Raw genomic sequence first — 14,368 nt, forward strand, 5'->3', positions numbered from 1 at the left:
CCCCCGAACAAAAAAAAATTCTTTATTAATTCCATATTAGACCCTCAAATTTTGATCTTTCTAAATTAGAACCCCAGATCTACAAATTGGTTAGAAATGGAACTCTTATATAAAACAACTTAATATATTTTTGGGTCTTATTCAGAACCTTATTTAATTTGGGGGTTTACTTAGAAATATGAAGACTTGGGAATCTAACATAGAATTAACAAAGATTTGGGGGTCTAATATAACAAAAATACAAGAATACAACAAAGGTATGTTTTATATAAGAGTTCCATTTCTAACCAATTTGTAGATCTGGGGTTCTAATTTAGAAAGATAAAAATTTGAGGGTCTAATATGGAATTAATAAAGATTTTTTTTTATTTGGGGGTTTACTTAGAAATATGAAGACTTGGGAATCTAACATAGAATTAACAAAGATTTGGGGGTCTAATATAACAAAAATACAAGAATACAACAAAGGTAAATTGCAGACACTCCTCCTGTAATGAGGGTGCAACACCTATAACTCCCGATCTATTCTATTGGGGTGTGTGTTAATTGTTCCAATGAAACAATTTTATCCTTTTGGGATATTTTGAATGGTGTAAAGTGGGACAATTTAGGATAATGAGACAATTTCAAGCTTTGATTTTACAATTCATGCGGGATAATTGATGATGTGGCACCTTATTAAAGTACAATATTTATCTATCAATTAAGTTTAAATTAATTTACCTAATTGGTTTAGCATATTATTTGGTATCTTATTATAATGTAATACATTATTTTACTTTATACTAAACTATAATATATTATATTATAATTACTAATTAATTATAACTATATTTAATGTTATTAATTAATTTAATATAATATATTATAATAATATGATATATTATATAATAATTGATATAATATACAAAAAATATATTTAATATAATATTTCAATAATATAATATTTAATCAAGTATTATAATATTTTTTAATTCAATATAATATTATTTAGCATATTATATTATTATTAAAAATATAATATTTTATTTTATGTAATTACTATAATTAAAGTAGAATAATTGATGACATGTCTTCTTATTAAAATATAATATTTAAAATAATCATAATATACTATTAATATGTTAAATATTTGTCACGCCCCGCTTCCCAAAATACTGGACTATATTATAATACAATAATTTTATATCATAAAAGTACTACAATAATATTTTTATTCTAACTAATAAAATATATACTAAATAATATAAAGTAATATTATAATAATATAATACTAATATTATAATATATGAAATATTATTAACCAATATGTAATAATGATATATAATAATGCTATATTAGATAATATTATATAATATTTTACTATCTTACATTATAATAGAATTTTATAATATAATATAATTAAGATATATTATATATTATAATACAATTAACATATATTAGATATTTCATAAATTAGTGCTTCAAAATTATCCCACTTTCCTCATGATTGTCCCAAAGTTAAGGATGAGGTAATTTTTGAAGGTCCCAAAGTTAAAAATTAGGTAATTTTTGGAGGGTTGGGGCAAAAAGTTTGTATAGAACTGGGATAATTTTGGAAAAAATGGGGGTAATTGTCCCAATCTCATTGTCCCAATGAATAACACCTTAAATCCCAATCCCATTGTCCTAATAAATAACACCCTAAAGTAAAGTCCTAAAAATTATCTCACTTACTCCAAAATTACACCAACCAATAACCCCCTCCTTAGCACTTAAACCCCTCTAAAACTAAATCAAGGTTAACTTTTTTTCCTCAATCTAGAAGGCTACTTGGACGTTTTTCAGTTAACCAGAGCAAACAGTAACCAATCATCATGTGACCTGGGATCCACATGACTTCTCAACCTACAGGAGACAATAATGTTGTCTGGAATTCAAGAGGTGCAAGGGCTTCTAAAATAGTTTAGGGGGCTTAATTAATTGCACGCTCTAGTTAGTGGGAGGATATCATCATATAGCAGAAGGCAGGAGGCAATATGAGCCAAATAATTGTCGAAGAAGCACTAGCTACTTGTGGACAAATAACTAAATACAACGTATACCTCTCTTGTGCTGCTCATCATGTTCCGAACCTCTCAAGGAAGCTATGAAACCGTCGTACCCTACGGCCATCAACGTTTGAAGATGAAACTCCATTGGGAACTTTCCGTTTCTTTCTCATACGGACCAAATAATCTTCTGTATCTAGAACATACGAAGCCTGTGGCATATGCATTTATGAAAAAATTAACAGCAGAAAGACATTCACATGGTTTACATCTATAAATAACTCTGTGCTTGTACAAATTTCCTTTGCAGCATACCTTATAGGAGCTACAGGATATTTTGATTTCAAGGCCATTAAATACTTCAATCCCCTCCATAGCTTTGACAAAATCATCAGTCCCAAATTTTTGTTTGTTCCTGTAGATTTACAGCAGTGTCATGCATACAATCAGTACAAAAGTCCAGGATTAAGATGAACACCTTTCCGTACCTTTTCAAAAAGACCCCGGTCACCTCCTCATCTGAAGCGTTTGTTAAAAGCTCCTCATACAAGTAAGTGGAGAAACTAGGGTCTATAGAAACAGCAGTCACTTCAGGTTTTTCATGTCCATACTCCATCAGCTGAATTGATAATCTAGCTGGATTTGATGTCTGTAGAGAAAGCGTGGAAGTGAAAACATTAGATGAAGCACATGGTGTAAACATTGTTTTAAAAAGAAGCCCATTCTTATTAAGCATTGGGCTTTTAAAGAGGGTGTGGGCAGCTAAAGCAAATCACACCATGTTAAAATGAGTAAATTAGCTCCGCTTATGCAAAGTAACAGAAGATGAAAATGCACTGTGTAAAAATGGATCACATCAAAATCCAATGTATAAATCCAAATTATACAAAACACTGAGACTAGGCTCACAAATCTTCAAAATGGCGAGGAGGAGAAAAACTTTTTCCTCCCTTAGCCTTTTTCTTTTCTGCTGGAGCCATTGTCCCGAGTCCCAACAATCGTCAGAGTCACCTCCGATCACTGTCAAGACTTGCAAGAAGTTAATGTCTATAATTTATCATTATAGTTCTGTTTACGACAATATTTACAAATCTATCTCCTCCTCCATGATCTTTTCTGTCTTCGTTTTGTTTCTTTCTTCATGACTAAACATACGCCCTTAAAGAAAAAAAGTGGGGCAAAAAGACAAGAAGCGTGAGCGCCAGATCTGGCAACAAGAAGTGTCTAGAGCTTTCTGAAGTCTCAACCATTAGTAAATCGAAAAGGTACTTCAAAAGAAGTCTACATTCCATAACGCAGATTCCTTCTTAAATGATGCATAATGATATACCCATCGCCCCACCACACCCAAAAAAATGTTACATTAAAAAGTTCCAATTCCATATCCAGATTCCTTTTAAAATGATGCCATAATGATCTACCCAACCCCCAACCCCACCCAAAAAATTTAATTTAAATATAGTACACATAAGGGCCTGAGCACAAGTACCCAACTGCCTGCAGAAGCATTTCGACAAATATGTTCATTATGCTAAAGTTATGAAACTACTGCTCTTTGAACAATAAGCGTTCACTAGTAAGTAGCAATAGGAGGGAAAAGCAAATGTATTGTACACGAAGGTAAGAACCATTATAATTGTTCTTATCTAGTCTTAAGTTTCAGCCTCAAAACAGTTTTGATAAGGGTTCAATTCAGTTCATTGCAAAAGCTGCCCGCACATAAAGCTAGAAGCAAACCAATCTAAGTGACATTTGAAAAAGCAAAGGCAGATGAAACTTACACATTCAAATCGGTATATGCTCTCATCATGGAGAAGCACACGAGCATTTTCATGATAGTTGATATCAGAAAATCTTTCAGGTCTCCTAGACTTCTCATACAAATGGAGTTGAAGAAGCTTGTTGTCCATCTCATCAGATGCAACTGCTTGAAGCTGGGGGAAAAAACAAATGAGTGTACTTTTGCAGCCAATAACATCACTGAGGAGCCTGACAACCATAACACAAGAATATACCTGCTTAACAACTTTATATATCAATTTGTCCAAAGTGAAAAGCACGTAGGACTGAGTTCCAATGTGAGCACGGCAATCATCTTCAAACTTTGTATTATCAGAAGAACCACTAAGCAAACTGTATAGTGCTTCCATGAATCTGTTCCATCCAAAATATGGATTGATAAAACAAGTATTACATGGATGGAACTTTGTCTGTAGAAAAATAGTAGCAGGCATCATACCTGGAATAGGGACAAGAAGAGCTATCATCTTTTGATGATTTCCATTTTCTTTCAGCAGTCAATGAATTTGTCTTTGCTGAGAGTATCCTTTCATACAATATCTGCACCAAAGAAAAATGTCTATTCACAGATGCCTAACAAATTCGTTACAAATGGCTGCCAAAATAGTTCAAGTAAAAACATGTCTCACCTGATGTAGCCTAAAAAGTACATAGAACGAATCATTCCCATAAAATATACGTGAGCCTTTATCCTCCCTATCATCTAATGTGGAAGGCACAAACTTTGCTAGTGGTTTCACAGTATGCAAGAACCTCTCTGAGAAAGATACGGATGTAATTTCTCCCTCTGCATCATGTGCATCAGCTAATCCTTCAGCCTCACCCTCACTTTCAGCCTTGGCATCCTGGTCATCATGGTCAGCATCCTCCTCTTCCTCCTTGTGATCTTCATGAGAGCACTCCTCACCATCAGCAGATTCACTGCCAGAAGCATCTTCACCAGCCTCCGAGGCATTTTCACTGTCTTCCATAGATCTTTGGGCACTCTCTTCACCTTCATCATCAGCATCATTCTCTCCAGCGGCCTCACCACAAGTTTCTTCTCTAGTCTTCGCTTTAGGCACCACATCCACCATAGCATCTTCAAAGGACACAAAGTTATCCTCTTCAAAATCTCCATTTGGTGACAATTCACCCTCTTCCCTTTCAACTTTGAAGTTACTATGGTTACCAGAACCTTCATGGTATCTATTAGCTTTATTACTTTCACTGATGCCACTGCCATTTGCAGGAGCAGTTGGCCTCAAGTTGCCACCTCCCTGGACACAAAGGAAAACAATTACAATGATCATATATGTATGATTGGAGTTCTTGTCAAAAAAAATTATGATCTGAGTAAATATCTCCTACACAACAAACTAGGGAAAAGAAATTATACTGCAATTAATTTATCAGTAAGATAACTCCATAGGATGTTTGTTAGTTTATCCAACAACCTACAATAGATGGTCATATAACTCATATTAAAAGATAAAGGAACCAAATACTTAGTCAAGTAACACACTTAATCTTTCACATTTTAACTAGAATTTTACAAATCCATAAATACATAATATGAAAATCACAACTACAATAACATTTCATCTGAACTTACACAACATACGGCAATTATCTATACTGTACATATCCCAATTGTATAACAGGATAAAAACACAATATGAGAAAAGATAGTAACTCTGAAATGAACCGTCGGTAAGAGGTTAACTGAAGGTCACTTGCCAAGCACAAAAAGTATGGTTTGAGAGCATCAACTATACAAAGTAACACTTGTAGAAGGCAGAGGATAAGTAAAATGAATAGAGGTTATCTAATCCCTCCTGGATTTTGATATACTAAATAAAGTGTTCATATGCTTACTCATCCCTGTAAGTGATGTTGTACTGCCGACAGAACCACTAGAAGTGTTCAACATTCTTCCTCAGACAGAAAATAGTGTAGAAGGATTAACATCATTAACTTACCAGTCACCCTTTATCACTCATCCTCAATTATTATCGAGTGTTGTAGTATTGTAATAACCTCAGGGGTATCAACCAAGAAAACCCGCACAGATGAATATTTCTTTACTATGACTATAACCAGCGTCCCTCCCTCCTCTACTCCTCACTCTCTCCATTTTCATCTGATAACAAACGTTCTGCCGGCGTGATAGTTGGCGGGCTGTGGGGGCGGGGGGGTTTATAGCGGGAATCTCGTTGCTGTCGAGTCGGTGCCTGGTAGGACGGCCATCCAAATTCTATATCCTCTTCTCAGCCCAGGACTCAACTGATCACCAGGAGTTACTATGTATATTTCTCAATTGTACTGTTCCTCGTGCAGTGCTTATGTTAGTGTTTTATTCCATGTTCTCGCTTGATTATAACCCCCAATACTTTCCACATGAATGTCTTCTGTTTGCTTTCCCACTTGTTTGTGTGTACACAGGCATGAAAATTGTCAAATAAATGCCAATATGGGTTAACATTATCAACTCGACAAATCTAGAAAAAGAAAATGCAAGATACGAGTACAGGGAAAGAATCTAGAAACTTCTAAAACCAATGCCACCAGGAAAAAATGCACTCGAACAGTTGAAAACAATTTAAGTGCGAGAAAATAACTATCAAAAGAATATCACAACTTCCTTAAGAGAAAAAAGGATACCTCTGAAGGTAACACTTCATTGGCAAGGCAGGGCTCAAGCACCGTCTCTGCTCCAGTATGACCAGATTTCAAAGGTGGAACACTTGCCCCTGTAAATAACACAAGAATTGTATTAGTTTCTAAAGATGAGAATGACAACATAACAAATGGTTTAACAATATTTCTGCATTAACCTGAGGTACTTTCTGGGTTGGTTCCAGTATGACTTTGTTCTGCTCTACCAGCAACAGAAAGGTGACCTGCTGCAGCGTGGACAGTTACTCCAGACATTTGATCAGACGTATGAGCAGTGTTCTGAACTCTACCATGAAGTGGATTGCTACTATGTTTATCACTTCTGCGTGCAGATCTATCTGCATCATGCAAACCATTTTCAGTTACTGTCGTGTCCCCATTTGCTAGCCTAACCCTAGATGTGTTTGTTTGCTCTGCTGGAAGGCCATCATAGCTGCTGTTTTGTTTGGTATTAACAACACTCCCATTGCTTTCCCCAATATTTGCATGGCCACCCTTAGCAGCATGACTTTTAGACTTTGTTGCATCTTCCATATCCTCCGCACCATGAGGCCGGGGAGGGACACCCAACATTGGCTCCAAAAAGGTTGTCCAAATCTTCATGACTTTGTCCACCTGATCTGCGGATGTGCAGACTTCTCGACATGAGAATTTAATTATTTCATACAAGCTCTCATGAATGTCCGCATCCAAATACTCAAATTCCATGTTAGGAAAAATAGGTCGCCTATTTACAGCAGCAAGAGCAAGAAGCATGTCGTCCTCCTTCCACTTTTTCTCACTAATTTCCTTAATTTCAGCAAGCAAAGCTACAAGAGACAAAAACAGAATGGTGATTGCAATCAGCAAGCACAAACAGAAGTTGTATGATTCTTCTGAAGTGAACATAGTAAAGTAGCTGAATAGATCTTCAACAGACAACACTGATTACATGTCAACGAACTCAAATACAAAATACTCTCAAATTAACATACCTTTCGTACTCAAGCTCTTTGTGTCCTGTTGCTTGAAGTAGAAACTACGATGGTCAAGAGATTTGTGGTAGTTTTTCGCATAAATTTCAGCCCAAACCTTATTAAAATCAGAACGACATCTTAACCACTCCTCTTGCTTCTGCTTCAGTCGAGTTAATATAACAGGCAAAGCATGATTAGCATTCTTGCGAAGAACATCCATTACATCCAACCCATGATCCCCATATAATCGCTCAATACATCTCAAGTTTAAAGCTAAAGAGAGAAAATATTAAAAAATATCAGGATAATAATTACACAGAGATATCATAATTAAATGAGGGTACATATCATGCTGAAGTATACATACAAGTAAAGTGCTCTTCAATACGAATTTGACTTTCTGGTTTAATGGTACTGTCCTGCATCTTTTCTATCAACTCCTCCACTCGCTTTGTGGTTACGTTCACTGATTCTAGCAACATATCCAACTCAAACCTAACATTATTTCATGTAAAAAAAAGGAAGTTACAATAACAGATGGAAAGATGATATTAAAGCAGATGTCAAGCATTTACATACGTAGACAATACTGAACTTTTAAGTTTTTAAATAAACTAGACAAAAATAATACTTGACAAGGACAATACCTATCATCTTCACATCTAAATAAGCTTTCCTCATATTGGTTTTTACGCATGTGCTTGAAAGAATAATCTTCACTTCCCGAGGTCACAGACACCCAGACATCATTCAGTACCGATGCACCAAGATTAGTCCTGTGGCTTGAAGAGGGCATTGGATACTGCAAATACAACAGTAATAAAAGAGTATAAATTAACAGTCGAAAGAAAAAGAACTTGCAACAACAATATTAAGCACAAATTGTTGATTTTTGCGAGAGAAAAAAGGAAAACATAGTTTCCAGGTGTGAGCTGGTTTTGAGACCAGAGCTTTGCTCTACAATGAAACTTTACAGTAGAATGATATCCATTCAAGAACCAAAGGCCATAATCCCACTTACATGCTTTGGAAGGAGTCGGTAACTAGGAGTGCATTGTGCGCAATTTGAAAGATCAAGCTCTGATATTGGCTTGCACAAATTATATTTATCTTTGCTGAACAAAGGAACCTTGTGATTGGCTGCATCTTTAGAAGCATAAGCAACACCCTTATCAAGTCTTTCCCTGTCTTTCTCCCTCTCCCTTTCATGGTCTCTGTCCCTCTCATCCCTTTCACGTTCCCTTTCTCTATCTCTGTCTTCAGTTTTGACTGATCTGGATATGTGACCTTCATTACACAGCAATTATGTTAGTGTAGAACTGTAGAAAATTTATTTTGACTTAACTAGAAATAATATTAGTCGTTACCATATAACTTTAAGTTAAAGTATATACAGTGCTAAAACAATACAAAACATCTCATCAAAAGAAGAGAACAGATGAATAGGTTTTCACATACTTTTGCTGACTACGCCCGCAAGAAATCCATCTGAATAAAGATATCGATTAGCAAATAGCATTAAAAAAAGTACGATGAAGGAACCTCTAGGACAATACACAAGCCTACCTATATTTTCACAACGAGCCAAAAAATCGTTGAAGCCTTCCACAAGATCTGGATGCTTAGCAAGGAGATCAACCATCTAAAAATAAGTAAAGATTTCAGTAGGTACAATGAAATTGCAACCTTCCTAAGGAGACAAGATAAGATCATAAGACGTAATAGAAAAGGAAATATATTCTTTAATTTTTTAATTCAAAGAAAAAAATTACAGGTAACATAAAATAATTATGCACCTGTAGGAAAAAACAAAAGAAAAACACATAACTGCCTTAGCAATAATGCCTTCTTCTCAGAAAAAAGTGAGCTTACACAGGTAACCCTCCAAAGGCTTTTAAAGAAGAAAACCTCCAATTTACTAAATAAAATAAAATTCTGAGGTTTTGTATTTTATTTTGATTTAGAATATAATGAATGCTTTTATGTATTTCAATCATCAAACAGATATTCTACGTACACAAACCTAATCGAGTATACCTTTTTGAACTAGTAAAGGAATAAACGTGGCATATTTTCTATATTAGCCCCTACTCACATCATTTACATAAAAAGAAAGCAATTCGAAATAGGATTTCTTCTTTGGATTAATATAATGGACCAGTAAGCTGTCTGCTGATTTGACGGCATGCTAAATTTATTTGAAGCCATGAAAGTGTATAACTCAGAGTTAATACATTGGAAAATATTCATTACAGAAACCTGGTGTTTGCTTCAGTTTGCAATCGCCAGTTTAAACTCGTTTCAGACACCTCCTATACCATAAGATTTCATTTTCACCCTGTATATCTTGAATACAGTCCTTTACAAGTTTATCTCTTGGCAACAAACAGAAAATTCGTATCGACACACTGTTGAACATTTAAGTAACAAAACTAAAGCTAAATATGGGTGGAGGAAACAATGTTACAGAATCTTCGTTCAGTATAGTAGTTAGAGGATAATTTGGATTTCTGGACCTATCATCTTACTGCTAAACAAACACATCTTCAACATTAATCTTTTCCAGACTACAATTAGTGGGTTGGGTGTCATGACAATTGGTATATCAATCATATCTATACAGTAGTCCATAGGTCTTCGTTGGGAAGAGGATCAAATGCCATGTAATTTACAAAAAATATGACATGAAATTATTTATAAAAGGATGAGAACTCAATATGGGTCAAAATAACTTACGGAATGCTATGTGGTATGCATAATAACTAGCTAATTACATCAAGATAACCCGTAAAGTTAAGATATTGCAAATACTAGGAATAAACTAAATTAATACGAGTAACAGCGTACCAAATGCTTTAATTCATCTCTGTTAATTATTTCCTGACTGTAGATATGGAGGCATTTCAGAAACTCCTGATATCTGTCTGGAAGTTTCTCCTTGACTTTCTCACAGAAATTGAACTCTCGGACATAAACACCTGATATACATAACAATCATGGAGTGAATCTAGTATGATAGATCTGTCACAACCACCTAAGAATTGACACACGAATAGACAACAGACAGCTTCATTATTAAGTAAATCAGACTATTAACAATATCAATTAGTGCAGCAGAAAATAGCAAGCATGAAAATTACCCAAAAAAACGTTAAAATTATAGAAAAGCAAGTCCCTGAGGTACGAAAACCCCCTGTTATATCAAATGCATGGCAAGGATGGAGGTTCATGTATAACAATGTTAAATAAAGACTAATAAGTCAGCTACACAAAAGAAGAGAACATAGAACTATCACATTGATTAGAGAACATGTGGTGGACGCCTATTATATCCCATTTTATGATATAATACACAAATATCAATAATTTGTCTAAAATCTTAAAATGATGATAGAATTTGCTTTAGTTCCAGAAAGAGAATTTCACTTGGTACTTGACAGTAGTTAGAAAAGCAAGGGGAACCATTTTAAAGCATGCGTATGATGATTAAATGTACACCACTGAAAAAGAGCCTCAAAGTAGTAGGAACAGGAAAGATGAAAGAATCAATAGCAAAAATGGGCTCCAAGACCTGAAGTCGCTGGTATGGACAGGATTAGTAATGCATTGAGACACTTTGTCATGATCATATCAGAAGATAGCGACGATTCACCCAATGGAGGTCAACCAAGGTTGCAGTAAGCATATGACTAAGTAATAAAAAGAGGCATTTAGCATAGCCTATGAGTCAAGCATGCACCAGGAATCCATCACATTAGTACCTTATTTAAGTGACAACTGGTACTGTTAGTGACAAAAATAGCATAGATTCTAAAAAGAAGCATATATTCTAAAAACAACAACCGCGTAAGTATAAGAGAGAAAAGATAACATGCTTGGGTGAAAAGAACAAGAGGGGAAAGAAAATAAATCAGACTGAAATTGTAAAACAGAGCCGCTTTACAGAAATACATAGAAGAGTCCTAGCAAACCATGTTATTACTTGGTGTATAAATAAATTAGTTGGAACAAACAAGAGATTGCAAAAACAATGAAGCACTCACTCTTCCAGGCATTTTTGTCATCAAATGAAGAAGCTGACATGCTATATGTTCCAAAGTTTTCAGCAGAGTCTCCATTTTGCAGCATCTGTTCAGTAACAGACTCATCCCTTCTAGAAGGCTTACTACGTTTACGTGGCAAATTGTCTAAATCCCTTCGATCATGCTCTATATCCTTATCGTCCCGCTCATGGTCTCTTCTATCCCTCTCTTCTTTCCTATCCTTTTCCTTCTCAACACGCTGCCTTTGCCGGTCATGCTCTTGATCAGGGCGATCAACACTGAGGTCACGATCCGCGGGTGAATTATAGACTCTTTCCTTCTATAAAACCAAAAACAGCAGGGAGTGAACCCACAGCATGTTTGACAGGTAGAAGATAATGTATGTAAGCAACATGAAAATGTAGATGTATAAATAAAGCTATGCCATTTATTTTCCTCCTCTGACAAATTAACTGACATCTACTGATAAATGACTGGGCCTTGAAGCCAAATGTTTAACATTAAATAAACTAAAACCTATCCAGGAAAAAAGGAACTTCTCTCAGAACCTTATCTACGTAAGGAGCCCTCGAAGAGGGCATCATGTAGCTCCGATCATCCCTTCGCAGAAAGGCTCTACCAGAAGATGCATGTGGACCAATACCCACAGAGGTGTCAGGTAAAAAATGTCTGAACTCTTCAAGCAAATCATGATGATTTCGGAAGAGGATTGCCACCTGTGGAAGCAACAACAAAATTCGTATTAACCAAAGCACAATTTTGTGTACTATAAGCAATATACAACATATGCAAAACCAATGTACCTCCTGGTAAACTTCCTCAATGGATTTGCTCTCCCTTCTATACATATTTAAGATGTCTAAAAAAGACTTGTACACTTGATCATCTGACTGAAAGCGATTCTGCAGCCAGAAAAAGACTCGTCAAAAAGACTTTCCTAACATAAAACCTAAAATTAGATTCAATCGGATTCACGCAAACCTTAATTTTGTTTACAAAACTAATCGCCTCCTCAAACTCCACAGGCTTCTTCTCTTCAGGGAGCTTGATCTCATAACCCTTGGGAAGGAAGGTGTTAAACCCTAGAATCAGTTCTCGATGCCCTTTGAATAATTCTTTCACCCTAGCTATCACCCCAACAGTGTCAATCCTCTGGCTCTTGAAATCCTTCATGACTTCAAGGAATTCATCATATTTTTCCCTCTTATCCTGAAATATATCTTTCACGTTCTTTAAATACTGAAGGGCATCACTTGTTGTGAGCTTTGTAGAACTAGTAGCAGCTTCCGTTGAAGCAGCCATATGGGTTTGTCCGGACCTTCAACAAAACCAGTAACACAAACAGATCGCATCACATCATGGCTTAAATCACCATTTCCACGTATAATAAACACTTTTGATTGATAAAAGCAAATATTTATAAAAATGGATTCTTATCTTCACCATCTACCTTCAAATCCTAAACACTAAAGGGTCTCCCATCACAATCCAGTTCTAAGAAATCATACCCAACGTAAATAACTTTCATCAAATGTCAACATTAGCCCCCAATTAGCACTAAGAATAAGCGTAGCAATTTTGTAAAAATTAAATTAAAAAAGGAACTCCATTTATTTTCCCTCAACCTAATCACATATGGATTTCCCTAGACCTACAACAAAACCAAGAAATACCAACAAATCACATCAGATCATAGCTCAAATCACCATTTCCCCAACAAAACTAACACTATTAATCGATAAAAAGCTGAAATTTACAACTAACGAATTCTTATCTTCACCTCCTACCCCATCATAACCCAGTTCTGAAAATTTAAAATCAACATCCATCAATTTCATTCTATGTCACTATTTGCCCTAATTAACGCTCAAAACAAGGGTGCAATTTTAAAAAATTACAAATTTTTTTTAAAAAAAAACACCGATTTTCCTTTCCCTCAACCTTATCACATAATCACAAAAACCCCAAGCTTTGGGGGGAAAGAGAAAGTTTCCCCATCAACAGCAGCAAACAAATCAAAAACGAAATCAGCAAACAAAAAAAAAATCACATCCAGTCTCCAAAACAACCTACAAATCACAAATCGATCCATTACTCGCAAAAGAATCCACACACAGAAATCATTAGAGAGAGAAACTCACGGATCGGCTCTCGAGACGTTGGGTCGCTTCAGCTGAGACCCCATCAAACCCTAGAACAAGCGCCCCCTCAAGCTAGTCTCATCAAGAAATCAAGCATCCAAAACTTCCCATCATACAACAAAAAGAAAACCCTGGAGAAAGTATAACAATAAAAAATTGGACCCGATCCGATAACGAGGAGCGGTTGTAGAGCTCTCGAGAGAGGAAGCTTAAGAAATGAGAGAGACGAAGAAGGAGAGGAGAGAGAAGGGGATTATATACGTACATGGGAAGTTAAGGGAACAACCACGATGGATGAATCTGGGCCGTTGGATCGGAAAGCGGCAGGGGATTTCATTCGGTCAGGGGCGGGGGATGATGTGATCGGACGGCCGAGGATGCGGGTAGATGAGTGAGGGGCTGTTTGGTTGGTTTCCTAAAAACCAAGAAAAGGAAATCGGTACAAGGAAATCAATAAAATAATATTTTTATCCATTTCCATCCCTAAAACTCACCACAACATCTAATAAAATATTATTTTTATCCTCCAACTCATCTCATTTCATCTCCTTTCTTACCTTTAAAAATAAACCAAACACAAGAAATGTGTCACATCATCCAACTCATCACATCTCATTTTATCTCATTTTTAAAAATCACAAACATCATCCAATAATATTGTGACAACTCATCTCATCTCATTAAACATTCCTTTCCATCCATTTCCTCAAAAAAAAACAAGAAATCAATTTCCTTAAGTA

At 35.6% G+C, this 14,368-nt stretch overlaps 1 protein-coding gene across 1 annotated transcript in view; it reads right to left on the minus strand.

Annotated features, from left to right (window-relative positions):
• LOC109844238 (paired amphipathic helix protein Sin3-like 4) overlaps positions 1 to 13,853 on the minus strand; it is a 14,324-nt gene extending 471 nt beyond the window's left edge. The window contains exons 1-22 of the mRNA XM_020413203.1: positions 13,629 to 13,853; positions 12,469 to 12,805; positions 12,291 to 12,389; positions 12,036 to 12,203; positions 11,488 to 11,806; positions 10,292 to 10,422; positions 9,011 to 9,086; positions 8,903 to 8,932; positions 8,466 to 8,731; positions 8,092 to 8,246; positions 7,812 to 7,939; positions 7,463 to 7,717; positions 6,647 to 7,297; positions 6,474 to 6,562; positions 4,460 to 5,089; positions 4,270 to 4,370; positions 4,046 to 4,184; positions 3,812 to 3,964; positions 2,519 to 2,679; positions 2,346 to 2,445; positions 2,085 to 2,242; positions 1,564 to 1,568 (exon numbers count right to left, since the gene is read on the minus strand). Coding sequence (XP_020268792.1) covers positions 2,102 to 2,242; positions 2,346 to 2,445; positions 2,519 to 2,679; positions 3,812 to 3,964; positions 4,046 to 4,184; positions 4,270 to 4,370; positions 4,460 to 5,089; positions 6,474 to 6,562; positions 6,647 to 7,297; positions 7,463 to 7,717; positions 7,812 to 7,939; positions 8,092 to 8,246; positions 8,466 to 8,731; positions 8,903 to 8,932; positions 9,011 to 9,086; positions 10,292 to 10,422; positions 11,488 to 11,806; positions 12,036 to 12,203; positions 12,291 to 12,389; positions 12,469 to 12,805; positions 13,629 to 13,672 — 4,173 coding nt within the window. The 5' untranslated portion in view covers positions 13,673 to 13,853 and the 3' untranslated portion in view covers positions 1,564 to 1,568; positions 2,085 to 2,101. The remainder of the gene's footprint in view (positions 1 to 1,563; positions 1,569 to 2,084; positions 2,243 to 2,345; positions 2,446 to 2,518; positions 2,680 to 3,811; positions 3,965 to 4,045; positions 4,185 to 4,269; positions 4,371 to 4,459; positions 5,090 to 6,473; positions 6,563 to 6,646; positions 7,298 to 7,462; positions 7,718 to 7,811; positions 7,940 to 8,091; positions 8,247 to 8,465; positions 8,732 to 8,902; positions 8,933 to 9,010; positions 9,087 to 10,291; positions 10,423 to 11,487; positions 11,807 to 12,035; positions 12,204 to 12,290; positions 12,390 to 12,468; positions 12,806 to 13,628) is intronic.

The sequence above is a fragment of the Asparagus officinalis genome, chromosome 6 (genome assembly GCF_001876935.1).
Source record: "Asparagus officinalis chromosome 6, Aspof.V1, whole genome shotgun sequence".
Taxonomy (NCBI): domain Eukaryota; kingdom Viridiplantae; phylum Streptophyta; class Magnoliopsida; order Asparagales; family Asparagaceae; genus Asparagus; species Asparagus officinalis.